General features: G+C 41.0%; 1 protein-coding gene across 2 annotated transcripts; it reads left to right on the top strand.

Moving 5' to 3' along the window:
- Positions 1-1,562: 1,562 nt before the first annotated feature.
- Positions 1,563-19,073, top strand: dio3a (iodothyronine deiodinase 3a). 2 transcript variants are annotated; one of them, XR_009718371.1, is made up of 4 exons: positions 1,563-1,663; positions 3,375-3,450; positions 18,462-18,566; positions 18,676-19,073. XR_009718371.1 is itself a non-coding variant. In XM_061301032.1 (3 exons), exon 1 carries the CDS (start codon positions 14,645-14,647, stop codon positions 15,431-15,433), a length of 789 nt encoding a protein of 262 aa, XP_061157016.1. In that variant the 5' UTR covers positions 12,831-14,644; the 3' UTR covers positions 15,434-17,084; positions 18,462-18,566; positions 18,676-19,073. The 2 variants fall into 2 exon arrangements, 1 of the variants encoding a protein (XP_061157016.1); XM_061301032.1 differs by lacking the exons at positions 1,563-1,663; positions 3,375-3,450 and adding an exon at positions 12,831-17,084.
- The last annotated feature ends 541 nt before the right edge of the window (positions 19,074-19,614 follow it).

Below are 19,614 nucleotides of genomic sequence, written 5' to 3'. Positions count from 1 at the left end.
AGCTCCAAACACAAGGGGGAGCAAAAGTGTCAATTTGGTGGCATAACCTTTATTTGAAATAACTGCATCAAGACTTTATTAATCTAAACAATTTTCCTGACCGGTATCTATATCTTTTTTTATTTTTTGCATCTTTGACAGACATCTTTTTGTGGATTTCAGAATTCATTCATTCATGAGTCTTCTCAACACTGTAATCTAATTGATATTAGGTTGGTGAAAATAGATGAGTAATACACTTCTTTTTAGCCTTCCGAAGAGGCTGATACTTTATGCAGAACCTCCCCTGCAGTGGACTGTAATTGACGTCAAAGAACATAAGAACATCACGACTCACCTATTTACTGTCTTTGGTCACGTGACATTCCCACTGTGACTCTAATGACTGAAGATTGGCCTTTTAGAAACTAGACGACTGCACCGCTTGTATATTCAGCCATGCAGTCTTTCACAATTGTGCAATTTTGAGGCCTTCAAAATGTCCAATTCCAACAATTGAAGCCTTCAAATTTTAAGTCACGACTGTGAGTACTGTGCTGAGATATTTAGAAAAGTTGGTTTTGCTAGAAATTCTAATCTTGAATATTTGCATGCTAATGTAAATAGACTCCATTTCATTTTTTTTTTACTACAGCACTTGTGTAACAGTTGGCTGCACTAGCTTATCTCCCACTGCTGTGACAGTATTAAAATCTTCACAGGGAAACATCACAGCCGACTGCGGATCGGATGACGGGGGCGTGATTTAAGAGAAAACAGACATTTGGTGTTTTCCAAAAGAAGTTCTTGTCCTGAGCTGACACCAATGTGACAGACGGAATTGACACGTTTTAGTCGTTTCACCTCCGGCTTTGTCGGAGGGAACATACCCTCAGATCCCCTTTAGTGATTTAAGTGGTGGACACCTGTCATCAATGATAACATGAAGTTTTATACAGTGCTTGTATAATAAATTAATCGCAGTAAACGATTCAGTTGACTCTTTTGATTGATTCGATTGAGGTGTATGCAAATTCTGGCCTTGGGGGCCACAAATGGGCTCACTGGTTGTTTATTAAGCCTCACAGCATATTATAAACAAAAACATTTAGAAAGAGGAGTAGGGTCACACTAAAATACCTTGTGACTATTTTCCTTTAAATTCAGTCCTTGGCAGAGACCCAAGGGCGACAACAGTCTGCCTGTCAGTGCCTCCTTTGGTAATGTTCTTGGCTTGAAACCAAAATGTAATGTCATGTAAATGTATTCCGACTCCCACCATTGTGGATTTATGCCCTTCTGGGGATGGAGGACAAAATAGGTCTTTGTGGCTTGACGTATTTAAGAACACCATCCAACTATGTCCACATGCTTGTGTTTGTAATGTGGACGCCCTGAAGAAAAAAAAAAACAGGCTACAACTGATGTTCAGAACCTTTTTAAAGCAATTGTCCTCTATCAATATATATATAATGATCCTATATTTGTTTCTTTTCAATTATTCCCAGAGCTGTATTTGTAACATGGACTGGTGACGTGTCTCTCACCTCAAATGCCCTCAGTCGAGGCAGACGGTTCATGCAGTACCGCCGCCACTCGACAGGGGGTAGTGTCGCTCTGCATGGAACGGTGCCGAGGGCAACTGAGGTGAGGACGAGAGGAGCCGGCCGCCTTGGTAGCAATGGTAAGTATAACATCTTCCTGCAGCCGCAGCAGTATAATCGAATCAGCACTTTTCACCAGCTCTCGTCTCTTTTTGTACTATCCATATTACAGCCAGCTAGCTCGCTAGATAGCTATTTCATGGCTTACTAGCGAGCTAGCTGGCTTAATAGCTATCCACCCGTCATAGTTGTTTGCACGTTTCTGCATAATCATTTAATCTATCGTCGAGGTAAATAGTTAACGTGTTTCTCTCCAAAATGTCTGACTCAAGCATATCAATTAGTTTGTTACTTCATTAAACTTTGAGGCAGATTTGCTTCTGCTCTCAAGAAATGTGAGCAGAAATGTATTTTTCAATATGGAGGTAAAAGTGATCAATGCTGTCTGCATTGCACTGCAAACTTTTCATTTTTAAATAACATTCCTTTGAAAGATGAAATTGTTCATCTTTTTGTGCCTATATATGAGGCAGCTACAAAATATTACGTCCTTTATTTATACTATCACTGAAAAAAGCGTGAACATCTTCTTGAATGACACTTAACAAAGGTGCCTAATTTACAGTTAATTGAGTTTTAATGCTGTTAAAGTAAGCGCGAATGGTTCGGTGATTGCACCTTTGTCGACTTACAGATCTCGGCATTCATTACTTGGAACAGATTTGCATTTAATACCTCAACCTTGCATGTTACACAAGAATTGAGTCTGTATTGTACAAAATGTCCAGCATGCTGCACTAATGACTATACGGCATGCTCTCCTCCCACAAGCAAGCTGTTTTTCTGACTGGTCCGGTTGGGTTTGTGTCCTTGGCTTACCCTGCCATGGCTCCTATATGCTACTGCATATGCTCTGTACTATATAACATCACATCACTAACAGTCGAGAGAGCAACGCGTTGTGCAATGGGGGCGCTTTTGCTAAAGAATTGCCTTTTTGTCTTCAATCTTGAGCCACAGCGGGTAAAGAAGTTGCATTTTCTAATGTGATCTAATTGAACAGAGATCGTCCCTCAAAGATAGCAATGTTTGTTTTTTTAAGATAACACTCTCAGAGAGCCGATTAAGGCGAACAATTTGGTTGTGATTGATTCTAGTTCCGATTAGGATTGTTGGGCTTTGGCAAATGTTGCAGAACTGTAATTTGGAAAGCTTCTGGAATGAATTTGCAAGGTAACACCGCTCTGATAGGCTCTTCTTTTGAGTCAGGAATTCTCAAAGAGCATTTGAAATATTCTTCTGAAGTCTCCTAAATGTGAACGTTGTTTGTCCATATGTTTGAATGGCGACCAGATCTCTCACTCAAACTTAGCTGGGTTGGTATTCATTGTACACTTTTACTGCCTTGAACAATATTTATCCAAATTAATGAGAAGGAAAGATGCCCAGACTGACACCGTCAAATATTAGGTGTGTTAAATTTAATGATACCTCACAAAAAAACAAATTAACATTGGCATTGCTCATCCATAAGCTTCACTCCCTCGTGAGTCACGGACTTTGATGATTTCGTCCTTACGTGCTAAGCGATGCCATTTTCTTGCGAGTGGAATGGCGGAGCGTACTTTTTGTAGTATCGTGGATTGGCTTTCAAAAGCATTTTTTTTCCTCCCCACATAACCACATTCTTTACTATAATTGCCGGAGTACTGGCAATAGAACAGAGATGTTAAGAGATTTTCAAAGACGCCGATGACTGAAATGTGACTGAAACTTTTTGTTTTTTTTCAGCGCTCGTGACCACATGTGAAAGGCAAACTGGCCTCTTGGGTGGTGTTGCGGTTGGCTGGATTTCTAAATGCATCCGGTGAGTGTGAAATAGTTGCCGTACCATCAATCACTGGCGGTTTGTATGTTGAAGTGGATGCCTTGTTGTTGTTATGCTTGCCCGGGTATCAAGCACATAATTAAGATTCCGCTTAACTTTAGTCGGGAACCATCTCTGTCCATCTTTTAAATCTCAAAGGCATTTTTGTTGTAAGGGTTTCGATTCAGCATGGATGTTGATTTAAAAAGAAGCACTATTTTTTGGTTGCAGTACTGTCTGTGTATTGAGCCAATTATTCCTCAGACCGAGCCAAGTGGTAGCGTAATGTTTGAATTTTAGTCAAGGATCTTACAAGATTATTTGTTGAAGCAGACAAAAGGGAGGCCGTTGATGAAAATGAAAGATAACACAACTGCGTGATGTAATTCTGCCCAAAAAGCAGGGCAGCAATTTCTCACGGGGTGAACACCGGCTGAATGATGAAGCGGAATCCTTTTAAAACTTTCAAAAGAATACTTTTTGCTTGCTTCCCTCTTAAGTCGTTTATTTTTCTAAATAGGTGCTTATCAGAATAGACGCATTCTCTTTTCTGGCTAGTTTCATAACAAATGTCCAACTAGTGTTGATGTTTTTTAAAAAATAAATACGTCATCAATTAATCTGTTAAAGCTCATTTTATACTTTACTTGCTCAATATGCTCTCATCCAGAAGTGTCTTCGTTCTCCATTGCCTGAGAAGACTACTTTGCGTATTTCCATTCCATCTCAATTTGATATTCAATTGGATTCAGGGTACGGAATAGGACAGCCAAAATTTAAAGAGTGGTGCTCAAAAGTCTTCATTATGTGCCACATCCAAGGCCATGTTTACACTCTGAAAGAAAGATGTGTTGTCGAGCTGCAGAATTCAAATTAAGATCGCAGCAGAAATGCTACGTCTCGGTGCAATGGAGCCATCAGCAGAACAGCGGGGGTATTGGACCGACATTCGCTCTAATTATAAATCAGCATCTTGCTGCTTGGCCCGCTTTAGAGTGTGCTCTCTCCCCCTCTCCCTCTCTCTGTCTCTCGCCCACATCTACCCACAGCCAAATACTTGGGTTCATCCAAGGTAATTCTGCACCGGGCACATAATCACCACCATGGGAGATCCAAGATTTCGAAAAGTTGCCCAACAAAAGACACAATAGCTACCTTTTTAATTACAACCTTTAGAAAGCTCCGATTGCAATTCAGTAGTCACATTTTAACCATTATAATTTGTTGCTAAAGAACAGAAGCTTGTATTTATTTAGAGAGCGTTAAAAATAATGTGAGCGTTCGGACAGACACTGTGTGGTTCTGATTGGTAAAAAGAAATTCTTGTAAAGACAGGACAGGAGCCATCTAAAAATCCGTGATAGGACAGTGTGTAACTTGCCAAGAAATTAAAGATAAATGTGAGTGTGAATGCTAGTTTGTCTATATCTGACCTGTCATTGGCAGGCAGTTCAGCTACTGCCCGCAGACCCCTGGGATGGGCTCCAGCACACCCGCGACCCTCGTGAGGATAAAGCGGTTCAGAGAAAATAGATCGATGTACTCTGCCAACTATACGTTCAGGATGTGTTCAAAGCCGCTTGTGTTACGATCCAATTCATTGCAGGGAGACGGACCACACGGCGAGTGCTTAAGTAGCTGCTTGTGCTCGCTGCCGGTGTACTTTCCACACACAGTCTTGTCAACATTGGCTTTCTTGATAAATCCAAAATGGCTTTGAGGTGGGGCGGTCCACATCGAAAATAGTGAGTGATTTGGCCGAGACTTGCGATTTGACGAGTCAGCAGAATATAAAACAATAGCAAAAGAAAACAAAAAAGCCACAGATGATATTCAACAAGATGGTCTCATACCAATACAAAATGCGACCTACATGCTCAAGAAAATCTTACTTTTCTTCTTATATTACACAACTAATATACCTTGATAATCTGGAAGGGTTCAGAGCAGACATTTGCACCTTACGCAAGTCAGTTTGTAGACCCTGGGACCTCCGACCTTCTATTCTTCTACCGCCTGTCTGTCTAGGGGTCTCATCAGGGGTGCCTATATGCATTTACACAAAAATGGAGTTTGCGTCCAATCCTCCTTCCGGGTTATCCACGCCACACCCTGAGGTGAAATGAGTCCAGAGGAGTGTGGGGGCCCGCCATTGTGGTGGTTAGGCTTAGGAAGGATTTAAACACTACTACTTAACAGCTCTTAACCCCAATGACCCCCTCTGGAACTAACACAAATCCTGTTGGGCTAGAGAATTACATTAAGCTCTTGATTTGAAACCCAGTCTCACATGGACTGCAGTGGTTTTGATCATTTTTATTATTTTTTTTATTCTTGCCAAATATTTTAACACCATTCTTAGAATAGGACAGGGACGGACGGCAACATCTGGACTGGAGAAACTATCGGAATATTTGACAAACGTCCGAGAGTGACAATTTTAATTTCAAAGCATGAAACAAATAAAATGTATCTAATCACTATGTGAAAATCCTCCATGAATGTCTTGTTGATTTTGTTTGGACTGGAGAAGAAGAAGGCCATCATTCTTAATGCCAATCAGATTTCAAGGGTGTACGCTAAATCAGCTCCCATTTGTTGGGACAGCAGGAGACGACAGGTGAAGGCATGTAATTGCGAGAGAAAATAAATAGATAACTCGGAGCACACCGAACAAATCAGCCAGTGAGCAGCCTCGTGCATACAAAAGAAAAAAAAAAATACAAATCAGAGCCACTTCAACCCAACTCAAGTGAGTCATCATAGTGTCTAGCGTTCTTCCCGTAAAAGTTCCAAGTTTCTAGGGAATTCTTCCTTTCATATAGTTGACAGCTGCTGCAAATCACAAAAACGTGCCCCCCTATCCCTTTTGTTCCAGCAAAACCACTCTGTTGCTGGGCAGTTTTCACCTCACAGTAAAAGCTTTTAGTCATCAATTATTCTTTCCGCTTTAATTCACTGTGAGCCATTGAGGAGCACAGCAATAAAGGATGTGCACAAAAAAGAGCAAATGACAACAAATGCCTCCTTAAACTCTCCTATCAAGTAGGTCAGCTGTTGCAAATGAATTAGCTTACTTCTTTATTTGCTCTTCCTCTCATTTAATGTTTTATTTTGTGGGAGAGGCAACCGTGGTTTCTCGTTCACAAAACAACCCTTCAACTGATTATACCGAGGGCAAGCATTCGGGCTGATATTCAAAAGAAAGAGCCGGGAGAAAGCTGGTTTAAGTTAACCCCCTAAAAACACACACACACAATTTCCGCAAGGGAGTTGATACAATTATAGAAAGTTTAAGAAAACCCGAGGGAATAGTTAATGCAGTACAGATGGGGGGGGCTCCAGGATGGCATTTTCTCAAATTGCATTAAATGTCAATAAAATTGCCATTCATATATTTTTAACATGATTGGGGTAAATAAATGTTTCCAAATAGTCATACACACTGAGAAAGCAAGGATGCCTGCTCCCATGCACGGCACATCAAACCCTACATACGTCCTGCTTCTCTTTACACGCCTCCCATTATATTCGGGGCCACCTCTCCCCCTGGCACGTAGCCTTTTCGCTATTTAAGCGTCAAGGCAATTACCACTGCCCTGTCTCTGATGAACTCTTTCTCTTAGCGATTTTCCTCGCCTCTGATGTGTTACTCCATATGGGAGCTCGGAAATCTTTCCCTCATGGTTCCTACATGGCCATGGCAAACTGTGAGAACATCCCAACCACGATGTGGCATTCAAGAGTTCTTCCTTGTCTCAATATCAGTCTCGGACCACTTTTGGCCCGGGGTCTTCATGTTGGAATAGTTTGCATTTTAATTCAAATATAATAGGACTTTAATTAAATAAATAAAATACAATTGCAAAATACAGCTACTAAATAAACAGATAAATAAAAATTAGCTTTTTAATTTAAATAATTTTATGACGCAATTGAGAAAAATGCAAGCGCCTTAAGAAAAGAAAAAGGTAGCTATGACCATCACAAAATCGTCTTGTCTGAGATTTCAATCCCAAAACGATAAATCGTTCGGCCTCAGAGTACGCCTCGGAATCTGGAAGAATTGGTGGCTGGGGGGGAAGAGAAGTCTAAGGTTTCTTCTATAAGCTGCTGTTCCCATCTCTTAGCCAAAGTATGTCCTGATCCAAGCCCATTGTGATTGTCTAGGTCAACTAGTGCTGCAGTCTTGTGAATTGCTCCCACCAGTAAATATTCCACACTAAATAATTCCAATGCAGTTCAGCACTAACACTGCCTGGATCAAAAGAGTGAAAAAAAAAAGCATTTCAAAATAATAAACAATCCAAAGCATGTAAGCAATGTCATCAGGTCATGACTTCAGTTATTTTGTTGCAATTGCGGTGAGATCTCGCTCCACATAGACGAAAGATTCTGACTACAGGTAGGAAGTGTCAGGAAATCTATTGTCGATAAATGAGTCAAGTCAGCGTGTGACTAAATTCACACTTGTCAGGTTTGCTTAAAACCAACTTTAGTGTGATTGCTCTTTTAAGGATTGTTCATTTGGTCAAGCGAGAGTCCCTGGTGTGCACCATACAAACAGAGCGAGACGGTTGGATGATATGCTCCCTGCGAACTTTGGTGCAGTGCGGTTCGTCTCGCTGAAATGGACAGAACCAATTTATGTATCGAACCCAATTCATGCATATGCGTAAATGGACTGTACTTATTGCTTCTTAACTACTGCAGCTCAGCTTGATGGTTTAGCCTCACTGAGACATTGCAGAACTTCTTTCTGATGTCGTTGCGGGTTTTTTTTTTTTTTTTTTATGACTGAAATGCACACTTCTTTTTTTCCTGTCTGCTGCCTTCCAAAATAAATGTGGCTCATCCCGAGGCAGTGAGTGTGAGCGCGTGTCCTCATCTGAACTTCGGCTTGAGATGAAACGGCGAATACGCAGCTGCCTCCCCTCTGTATCGTTCTGCTCAGCATTAGACCCCCTGCCCCCCCCCACTCCTTCTTCTCCCCTTGCTTGCTCACAGAATGTCAACAAGTTAAGACTGGTGACATCGATAAGTTGGACTCAAAAGGTGTGAGCGGAATTCCATTTGGAATCCACAGCAGAGACACACAAATATACCAATTCCGATTTGCACACCCACAAAAAAAAAAGTCATTTACTCGCTAATGAAAGCCACCCTGATGCAATGTTTAAAAAAAAAAAAAGCAGGCTTTAGCTCAGAGAGCATAAGGAGCAGGGAACCCAAAATACTGCATTGCGTCACAGCGATAAATCCCAACGACGCTGCAAGGACGTGGCTACATCACATCTTAACGCCACTGAATTCAATCCAAAACAATGATGCAGGTGATAATCACTTACTTTAAGCCACAAGCAAATTCAAAAGAATCACTTTATCGCATCACGTTGACGCAGTACAATCATTTGCTTATTTTTGTCTCATATTCTCAAAAAAAAAAAAAAAAGGACTCTGGAGCCAATTTTTCAGGAAGCAGCTCAAACATATATCTTTTATCCATATATCCTAACACAGCTGGAACAGTTTACGCTCAAAGAATGGGCCAAAATATATTTGCACTGGTGCGCTTTCATTCAGGGTTACAAAAATCATTTGTAGTGTTTGCCTCGCAAAAATTCACTTTCGACCACAAAAATAAACCGCGGCCTGATTTGCTTTGGTGAATTTGCAATTTTTCCATCACTTTTTTTTTTATGACTCTTGCCAACATTTGTGCGTACGATTGCCGTGCGAGGTTACATTCTTCCGTCAGTACTGAGAAAAGTAGGTCTGAAAACCAAAGTTAGCACTTCCTGTATAATTTAACTTTCATTTTAGGCATAGGCCAGATTGACTTACAATTCACCCTTGACACACAAAACCTAAAATATTTGATAGTTTGCCATTTAGAACTTTTGCTCCTCACGGTTCCTTGGAGCTTTCTTTTATGCAAAAACCACACGAGACAGTTTTCCCATTTTACTCTTGCGAAATAATCATAAAATCAAAATAAGTTGTCAACCCGATCACTTTCCCTTTAAATTTTCCTCGCTCCAACACATGAGCTGCTATGTAGGTAGGCGTTAACTCCATTAAAAAAAAAGAAAAAAAAAACTCTCACCTCCTCCACAATCACGGAAATAAAGACAAGCAAATTGAAAGTAGACATGTGTGCCCTCGTTATGTAACCAGACCATCAGGATGATCTGAAAGTTTCTGGTTGCTGTGTAGGAGGGTGAGGAGGTCGACGCCACCTTTTAGCAGACTGAAATTCAAACTTGGAAGCATTATCTTAAAATTATTTGTCCATAGCTCATTGTTGGGCTCTTTGCTTCCTCTCCCAAGGGAGTTCACTATGGTTGATTTCCAAAACTTTTCATCTTGGTCTAGTATATGTACGTCCCCCCCCCCCCCCCCCCATCCACGCTAGGGACTTTGGCTAAATTATTTTATTTATTTTTTTCCCTAGGGTTGCTATACATGGTCTGGTGTTTGTGGAAAATCTATACTATCCTAAAATATTTTTCCTCAAGACACCTGGCTGCAAAGACACAATGGTTGTTTTTGTATTATATTATTATATATATGCGACTTTGAAGGAAACAGTAAATCACTGTGTAGTATATGTTGATATATTATGCTGTTTTTGGCTTTTAAAGGCCTGGATATAAACCATATCATGTCCGATGATTGATGCCGCCGAGTAGACGCAGCATGAAAGTAATTTATCATGTGGATAATTAACCAAGTCAGGAATGCAGGAGATGAACTTCACCAGCTGCCAAAACTATTCCCATGCTAACACAGAACAGTGCTGTCCCAAATCTGCTAAACATCAAGCCTAGCAGAGTGATGAAAAGGTGTGTTGACATGGAATGTACCCATCCTTCTGACGTCAAATACTGTACTTTGTTTTATGGCCAAATGATATTTCAAAAAAAAAAAAAAAGTGGACTAGTTTATAGTGGTTCATCTTTAATCATCAATCATCATTTTTAATCAGCCAACGCACATTGCTCGGATTTGATCAATAACATTGCACGTGCTGGAAAAAAAAATAGTTGGAAATTCTAGAAGCACCAAATCAATAGAGCATTGAAAATTGTCCCTAAATGTGTGAAGAGGATCTTTTCTAAGAACAAGATCCTATTGATAAAATAACCGCATGTTTTCAGCAGCATCTGCACGAACTTTCTCGGCCTTTCTCTCTGCTTGACTGAGTCAGACGTTTTAGGTTTCACCTCACCCTCCCGCCCCGCCCCGTCTCGCTTCCCAAACGCTGCCAGTTGACGTTTGGAGCGGTACTTCAGCGAGTATCCCGCAGAGACAACTCAAGGCAGTAAAACACATCCTATTAAGCACCGTTGAGTGCACAATGACCTCATGAGGACAGCGGAGCTTTGAGTCCCTCTCTTGGGGAATCAGGTTTTGGTAAACAAGTAAACCTCGCATTGATTAACTTTTTACGTTTTTAGAGAGACAACACTTCCCAACAATGCTCACATTGATTCTTTACCTGTAGAAGTCAATTACGATTGTGTTTTTGAAATAAAAAGTATTGTTTATTTGAACAAAATAACAAAAAACATGGCTATAGTTAAAAAGTTCATGCGAAACAAAACAACGTTTTTCATTTTTGTCAGCAAGCAAAATTAAAAAGCAGTTTAAAGTCATGCTAGAAAGACTATGACAATAGCTTGCGTAGAATGACGAATAATGCAAAACTTTACTCATACAGATAAATGTATTATTTTCGGTTATCATCAGCCTTCACTTGTTCCATTCTTTGATTCTAAAATAAATCATTTCTCTATGTGGTTGAAATAACTGAAAGCTAATCAAATCAACCCACTGTGACGACTACTACAATTGATCATTTGTATTTTATACGTCATAGATCAATTTAAAAATGTTTATTCATAGCATTTGAGTTACCAAATATGTTTTTCCAAATGAGCCGGAAGACTCATAACCTGATGCAAATAAAGAAAGGATAGTTTTGTCAATTGATAATCACACAGTCGACCAAAACAACTATAGCATCACTCGATAGATCAACGACAAACCGTTTTTTGGCAGAAGTACAACAGAGTGTGTGCGTGTGTGTGTGTGTGTGCACTCGCACTCACTCACTCACCCTATCTTCCCACCATCTGTCCCGAGGACTGGCATCAATGAACGTCCAGACGGGCACACACTAATAAGCTCAAACAGACCTCAGTGGGAGAAGCCACATGAGGACAGCCTCCGACAGGCGCACCATCGCCACCACTTGAGGAGTTCAAATAAGGCCAAAGACTTCTTCTGTAGACTTGTGCGAGCACTCGCCATTAACCCTTGGAGACCAGACAAAAGAAAAATGAGCCAAAGATGAGGTGTTACGGCAATACGACAAAATTATCACGCTACTGCTGTATCGTTATACGAATGATATCATTGGCAAAATGGTGGGATGGAATGTTAAATACTCTTAAGCACGCAAAAACCTCTAGCGCTCTTTGATTTAGCCGAGGTCGTGGAAAGTGAACTCCAGGATTCTTATGTGCTATTTTCATTTTTGTTCAAGGTGTGAAACTTGAAAGGGCGGGGTGGCAGAATTGAAGCTAGTTAAAAATCTGTTTTGCTGGCAGGTTGTTAAGATATTTCATCAGTTGTGGTTTCTGGAACCCTGCCACTTCAATAAGTAAGCAGCCAGTGAGAGAAGAAGGAAAAAAAGCTCTTTTCCCAGATCTGCATTGTCCTCACATGAACCCACAAGCCGCTGCTGCCAAGAACTCCAGCAAGGTTTACAGGAGGCAAAAGTAAGAAGGTTAGAGAATACGCCTCTTGGGTTCACAGCCGCGACAACAAAAGAGTAATTCCTCAAAGCAAATTTGGTCACAGCATGTGGGAAACCTTTTTTCTCCTGTTTTTTTTTTTTTTTTTTTTGCAGAAGGGCACAAAACGATATAGATGATACAGAAAGGAGATGTTGAAGAGGAAGTGAAAGTAGACTCAAAGGGATGAAACAATTACAGTATTCTGAAATGTCCATCAAAAAAAACAAAAACAAAAGTCTGAAGTGTTCCGGTCAGCTGCTGGAGTCATTACAGTTGTCTTTCCCAGTCTCAAGGACCTTTCTTCCTTCTGCCATCTTTTCCTTCTTCATGTCTCTCTTTTTTTTTTTTTTTTACATGAACAGATTAATATTCCTTTTTAGGAGTGTTGTGTCCAACCTAAGAGAAGTAACAAAGCGTTCTATTCATTTATTCCAGTTCGGCACCTTCAAGGCGTTGGTTGTCGAACAATTACAAGATTCATGAGCTGGACATATTTTTAACAACTGAATCTTAATCAGCTACTAAATGAGGGGAAATGCTGCAACAGCTATACTAAGCCCTTTACATGTTCTAGCCAGCGCAGCTTGAAAAGGAGAGCATGTGATGCGAAGGATCTGTCTTAAGCCCACTATGCCTTTATGGTTTTATATACTATATGTTGAGCCTCGAAAGCTGATATGGGGTCGGAGTTTCCACAGCATGTCGCTCGCTCGCTCAATGTGTGGGTTTGACTCACTAACTGTCATCTTTTATTATTGGTTTTTTTTCCCAATTTCAGGCGGGTGGGCCTTGGACAGATGTTGGCTAGCTATGACTAAAGTTCACATAGCAAAGTATTATAAGAATGGGTTGCTAATTGTACGTTGGCGAAAATACGTCATCCTGCAATTTAAAAAATCAAAAACAAATCCAATTTGATGATCATGGTAAGAGTATAACACGTTATAATTTTGAAAGCGGCACAAACGGCCCTTGATCCGCGTTCTTGCGTGTGCAAGATAGTTGAAATTTTATTTCAGTTGTAAAGTTTTATAGAATTATTTTGATGGTTCCATTGGTTTACGACAAGTCCTGTTGTGTTTAGGTCTAATTATTAGTTTCATCTGGCCTCTTAGACCACACCAGCCAATCAGTGTCTCCTCCAGAGGATTAATTCAGTATATTAAATTCTCCACAGCGTAATTGAATTTAAAAAAAAATTGTGCCTTTATGTGGCACCAAAAATATTTGTAATAAGCACAGTACTGTTGTTAATTATGACATGTTTTCTTTTTTTACTGTTTCTTTTGGTCATAGAAATATAAAATAATTCCTGATGCTGGCTTTAAGCTCTTAAAACATGTATAACACCATCAGACTTTTTGGGAGGAAATGTTTGTGCCTTTCGTGTGTATGTGTGTGTCTCTGTACTATCGCTTTGAAATGCTAATGTTCCTTTAGTTGACATTCACAAGAAACACACACGCTGAGGATATGAAAGAATTCGCAGTCCAAAATCGTGGGGTAGATGTGACGGGGGTAAGCCAAAAAAAAAAAAGAAAAGATGATCAATAATCAATTGATAGGAGACCTGAACAGCGGAAAGTTGAACTCTTCTGAAGTTGCACGATCCAGAAACTAGTTGAAAGTCTGCGCGTGACTTTACAGAGGATCAACTTGTGAGTTTTGATTTTTTTTGGGCTTTTTTTGCGACACATATTTAAAAAAAAAAAAAAATCAATAATGACAATTGGGATATATAAACTTGAGTGTGAAGCGTGTTTGGCATTTCACATTCCCTATTCCCTAAGTCAAGACCAATTATATATCAAGAGTGCTTTACTTAGTCTTACACTTATGTGATCATCCAGCAAATATTTTTTGTAATCTATTATGTCCACTGAATTGGCCCCCCTCCCTCTATGATTTGAGTTGCTGTGTTTGTTCAATTGTCCTTTGATAAAGAGCCAAAGGCAGGCTCACTTTTCTCTAAGCGAGGCAAACGATAGTTTGTTTCATTGCACGTATCGTTGCAAGAGACTTGATCCAACTTCACCCATCGCGTTGATTGCTGCACCCTGCAAGCAAGTATGGCGCTGTCGCAACAGATGAAATGTGGCCTTTCAGGTTGATGTCACACTTGATGCATTTCATCCACTTTCACTTTGATGGCTTCTCATCATTTGCCTGCTGTTGTCTGGCAGCAGCTCAAAGCAGCGGAGTTGACAGAAGGTAATCCCCGCCATGTGAGGCCTCGGCCGCGCTGCGCATGCAGGAGGCGGGGTGTGCGTCATTGAGACCTGTAGCTGCTATAAAAAGAGGGGAAGTTGCAAGTCACCCAACTTGAAGGAGCGCACAATATTAGGGGGGTTGGCGGGAGGGGGGTGGGCGAACGAACGCACGCACGCACGATGAACACCATGAAGGCCATCAAGAACGTGCTGGTGTGCCTGGTGCTTCTGCCTCGCTTCCTGATGGCCGCGCTCATGTTCTGGCTCCTCGACTTTCTTTGCATCCGGAGGAGGTTTTTCCTCCGGATGAAGGAGCGGGAGGAGAGCGACGCGATGGACCCTCCTCTGTGCATCGCTGACTCCAACTGCTTCTTCACGCTGGACTCCCTCAAGGCGGTGTGGCACGGACACAAACTGGACCTCCTCAAGGCGGCGCACCTTGGGCGCGGCGCGCCCAACACGGAGGTGGTGCGGCTGGAGGACGAGCAGTGCGGGCGCATCCTGGACTTCGCCCGCGAAAGGAGACCGCTTATCCTCAACTTCGGGAGCTGCACTTGACCCCCCTTCATGGCGCGTCTCAAGGCGTTCCAGGGACTGGTGCTGGACCACGCCGACATCGCCGACTCGGTGCTGGTGTACATTGAGGAGGCGCACCCCTCGGACGGCTGGGTGAGCACCGACGCGCCCTATCAGATCCCCAAGCACCGCTGTCTGGAGGACCGGCTTCGCGCGGCGCAGCTCATGCGCTCCGAGGCGCCCGGCTGCCCGGTGGTGGTCGACGGCATGGAGAACCCCTGCAACACCGCCTACGGCGCCTACTTCGATAGACTTTACATCCTGCAGGAGGGCAAGATCGTTTACCAGGGGGGCAGGGGACCCGAGGGCTACCGGATTTCGGAGCTCAGAGACTGGCTGCAGCGATACCGGGAGAGGTTGGTGCGCGGCAGCAGTCTGGTCATTCATGTGTAGGCGCATGTCGAGCTGCTAGTAAAACGCTGCACATTTTGGGTAATACAACTCCTCTTCAATCCTACTAGTATAGTATTTTGTTTGTGTCCGGTAAGGTTGGTCTGCGTTCAACTTGCGACATGGACAAGTGCGCGTCGCTGCATGCGCTCCTCAGTATTTTTTGTGAAGTTCGGTTCTGAAACGGCGTCCGTCCGGAGAACCGGTACTGATGTATGAGATCCCGAGGGGCTTCGATTGCTGCACTCTTGTCCATATCGCTGCTCCCCCCCCCCCCCCACGTACGTAAAGACAGTGTGTACGTGCGTGTGTGTACGTGCTTTTATGCGTATACTTTTTCATACAATAAAATGTCTTCATCTACCTCCACAAACTGTTGCTCATTTTTTCTTGTAATAATTGTCTTCCTTTTCTTGCTGACAAGTTGCTCGTTCGAATCTTTATCTTGCCACTTTCCACTTATGAATGAATGTTTTCGATTTTTCTGGGTAGTTTCATACCAGAAAACCATAGGACGATTCCTCAATTTCCTGCATTTTAAGACAAAACTGGCTTCGGCATGCTTTCCTGTGGAAATGTTCTTTGTGTGGTTCACTTATTGAAGTTGTTTGTTGGGGTACAGACAATGTGGAAGAGTTCTTCTCCATAATAAGTGTCGTGGTTGAGGGTGTTGGGCTTGTGTATTTTTAAAAGAGTTCTTTGGCAAATATGTCAGCAATCTGTGACAGACTGATCAAAGTAGTACTAAAATGTTTAAACAAATGCACATTTATGAATTAAAGTATCTTAATTATTATTTTTCATCAGTATTATTTTAATTATAAATAAATAACCAAAGTATTCCAAGATAAATATTTGTATTTTCATTAAAGATGTGTTTTAAGATACAAATACATGATTTGAAGATACATTACATACATTATATTTTTTCAAATAGTCACATTCAAAATAAAATGTTTTTTAAATAAAGACAAAGTGACTGCTGTAACTGTTGCTGTTTTAATCGATACATATTGTATTTTACATAAGTCTTCTGAAATAAATACTTGTATTTTCAAAATAAAGACTTGTTTTGAAAGAAACTGTTTGAAATAAACATTTTGACAAATACATATTTTCAACAAATTTTCTGAAATGCTTTTAAAGAAATACGTTGCTTTTTAAAGTGGATATTTTGAAATCAATTCATGAAAATAAATCAACATTTTGAAGCATAAAACGTATTCATAATTCTAATAACTAAATATTCTATTTTGATTAGATTATTGTTAAACAATACTTTACTTTCCACTTATGAAAATCAATACATTTTCAGAGGGAGGCTTTTTCACGCCAGTTCTGTTCCTAATGTTTTGACCCTCTCAAAATAAGTTAAATAAGCAGCCCAGCATACCAGAAACAGCATGAGGCAGTGGAGCTCTGCACCGCTGCAAACCACAATTAAGAACACATGCACGACTATACCGCAAAAGTGAGCATTATTATCTTTATTAAGGCTTCACCTCTGTATTGCACTGTGCAGGAGTACCTCATGAAGATTTTCCCGCCAGTTGTATATCTGCAGCGAGCAAGCCGCACTCTCCACCGCCACCTTCTCCTAAGCTGTTGTACCATTTACAACTGAATCAGGATAATCACACATGATCCTATTATTGTGAGTGATATATAGGCACAAATGTTTTGGGGGCTTTGTGCTCTGAAACACACACACACACACAGCCCACCCCACCACTTCCACCACCTCCTTGATGACCATCAAGTATGTAGATGAAATGATAATTAGCCACCCCGCTGCACAACACAGCCTTGAGTCGGTTCAGGTTTGATACGTAGGAGGCCCCTGAGGTTTATAAACATCTGCTTTGGCGTTGTAACCCCTTTCACATAAATGTTAGAGGAGGTTTCATGTAGACCACAGGTGTCAAACTCAAGGCCCAGGGGCCAGGTACGACCCGCCACATCATTTTATGTGGCCCGCGAAGAGAAATTGTGCATTAAATGTGTGTCATTACTAGAATTGCAAATACATACATTCATTAATACATACAGACAGACAGACAGACATAAATACATTCATTAATACATACATACATACATACATACATACATACATACATACATACATACATACATACATACATACACACATACACACATACACACATACATACATTCATTAATACATTCATTAATACAGACAGACATACATTCATTAATACATGCATACATACATACACACGCACACGCACACGCACACACGCACACACACACACACACACACACGCACACACACACACACACACACACACACACACATACACACATACACACATACACACATACATACATACATACATACATACATACATGCATTCATTAATACATACATACATACATACATACATACATACATACATACATACATACATACATACATACATACATACGTGCATTCATTAATACATACATACATACATGCATTCATCAATACATACATACATACATACATACATGCATTCATTAATACATACATACATACATGCATTCATTAATACATACATACATACATGCATTCATTAATACATACATACATACATGCATTCATTAATACATACATACATGCATTCATTAATACATACATACATGCATTCATTAATACATACATACATACATACATACATACATACATACATACATACATGCATGCATACATACATACATACATACATACATACATACATACATACATACATACATACATACATACATACATACATACATACATACATACATACATACATACATACATACATACATACATACATACATACATACATACATACATACATACATACATACATACATACATACATACATACATACATACATACATACATACATACATACATACATACATACATACATACATACATACATACATACATACATACATACATACATACATACATACATACATATACGCATCATTGTGTTGCTGACGGATTCTTGATGTTTTGCATTTTGTTCTCAGAGAGACACTTCGGATCAGCCGGGCCAGGTGGTCCAAGACCTGCCTCAGATGGCCAACCTTGTGTACAATATGTACATGCACATGATGCAGACCAAGTACAGACAGGTAACATCCACTGCTTATTATGAAGTCTCCCATTTTATTTTAGTTTTTGGAATGTGTTAGTGCAGCCACCTTCTGCCATCCAACAACTTTTTTTCTTCCTTTTCAACAGCAACAGCAACTCGCCTAGCCTCCGTTGCAAGCCGAGTCAGCAGGGAGCTCGCCTCCTGGCCCCAAGGAAGAGCAAGAGATGGTGGCCGTGATCCCAGAGCAGAGCACCATGGAGACGGAGAGCCAAGACGGAAGCGAGAAGGTGGTGAAGTCTAAGGGAGAAGCCAGCGAGCGGGAAGCAACGCAGGAAGCAGCCAAGATGCCCGAGCATCCTGGACAGGACGGCGACAGCGATGAAGAGAATAAGGAGCACCTAAAGAGACAAGAGCAAAAACAGAACACTTAGTTGGGACTAATTGAGAGGCCTGAGTGTATGGCTATTTACTTCCTTGATTAAACATGTCATGCTTGTTATTGATTTTTTTTGTGTCATTTTTCAATAAAAATATATACAAAGTTTTTCATTTTTCGATGGAGAAAGAGAGCGATATAGATAAAAAAAAGATTTGACAGACAGACATACAGAAATAGAGATTACATACACCAGGGACGTGCGGTCAGAGGAGGCAATCCCCTGCCATCATGAAAAGGGGAAAAGGGCCGCGTTCCAACATGTTTTCCAAGTGACCCTCGTTAAGCGCACCTGCGTGAAAACTTTTAGCTCTTTTCACGTTCTGTAGCAGCTAAAACCTTTCTCGCAGGTGCACTTAACGAGGGAATCACACAGACACTCCATTAGGTACACCGCCATTTACAGGTGTATCTACGTTACTTGGACACTAGATGGTGCCACACTTGCCCTCACCCCCACTTTATGATTGGCTGTTGGAGCTGATGTTACTTGGACACGGCATTAGGTACACCGCCATTTTCAAGTGTACCTAATAACAGGGCACTTTATTAGAGAAATATCATAGTCAAAGGTCACAGGTGTCAAACTCTAGTCCTCGGGCCGCGTTCCAACATGTTTTCCAAGTGACCCTCGTTAAGCGCACCTGCG

This window comes from Syngnathus typhle, linkage group LG16 (assembly GCF_033458585.1).
Source record: "Syngnathus typhle isolate RoL2023-S1 ecotype Sweden linkage group LG16, RoL_Styp_1.0, whole genome shotgun sequence".
Lineage (NCBI taxonomy): Eukaryota > Metazoa > Chordata > Actinopteri > Syngnathiformes > Syngnathidae > Syngnathus > Syngnathus typhle.
This window is presented reverse-complemented; position numbering and strand designations above follow the sequence as displayed.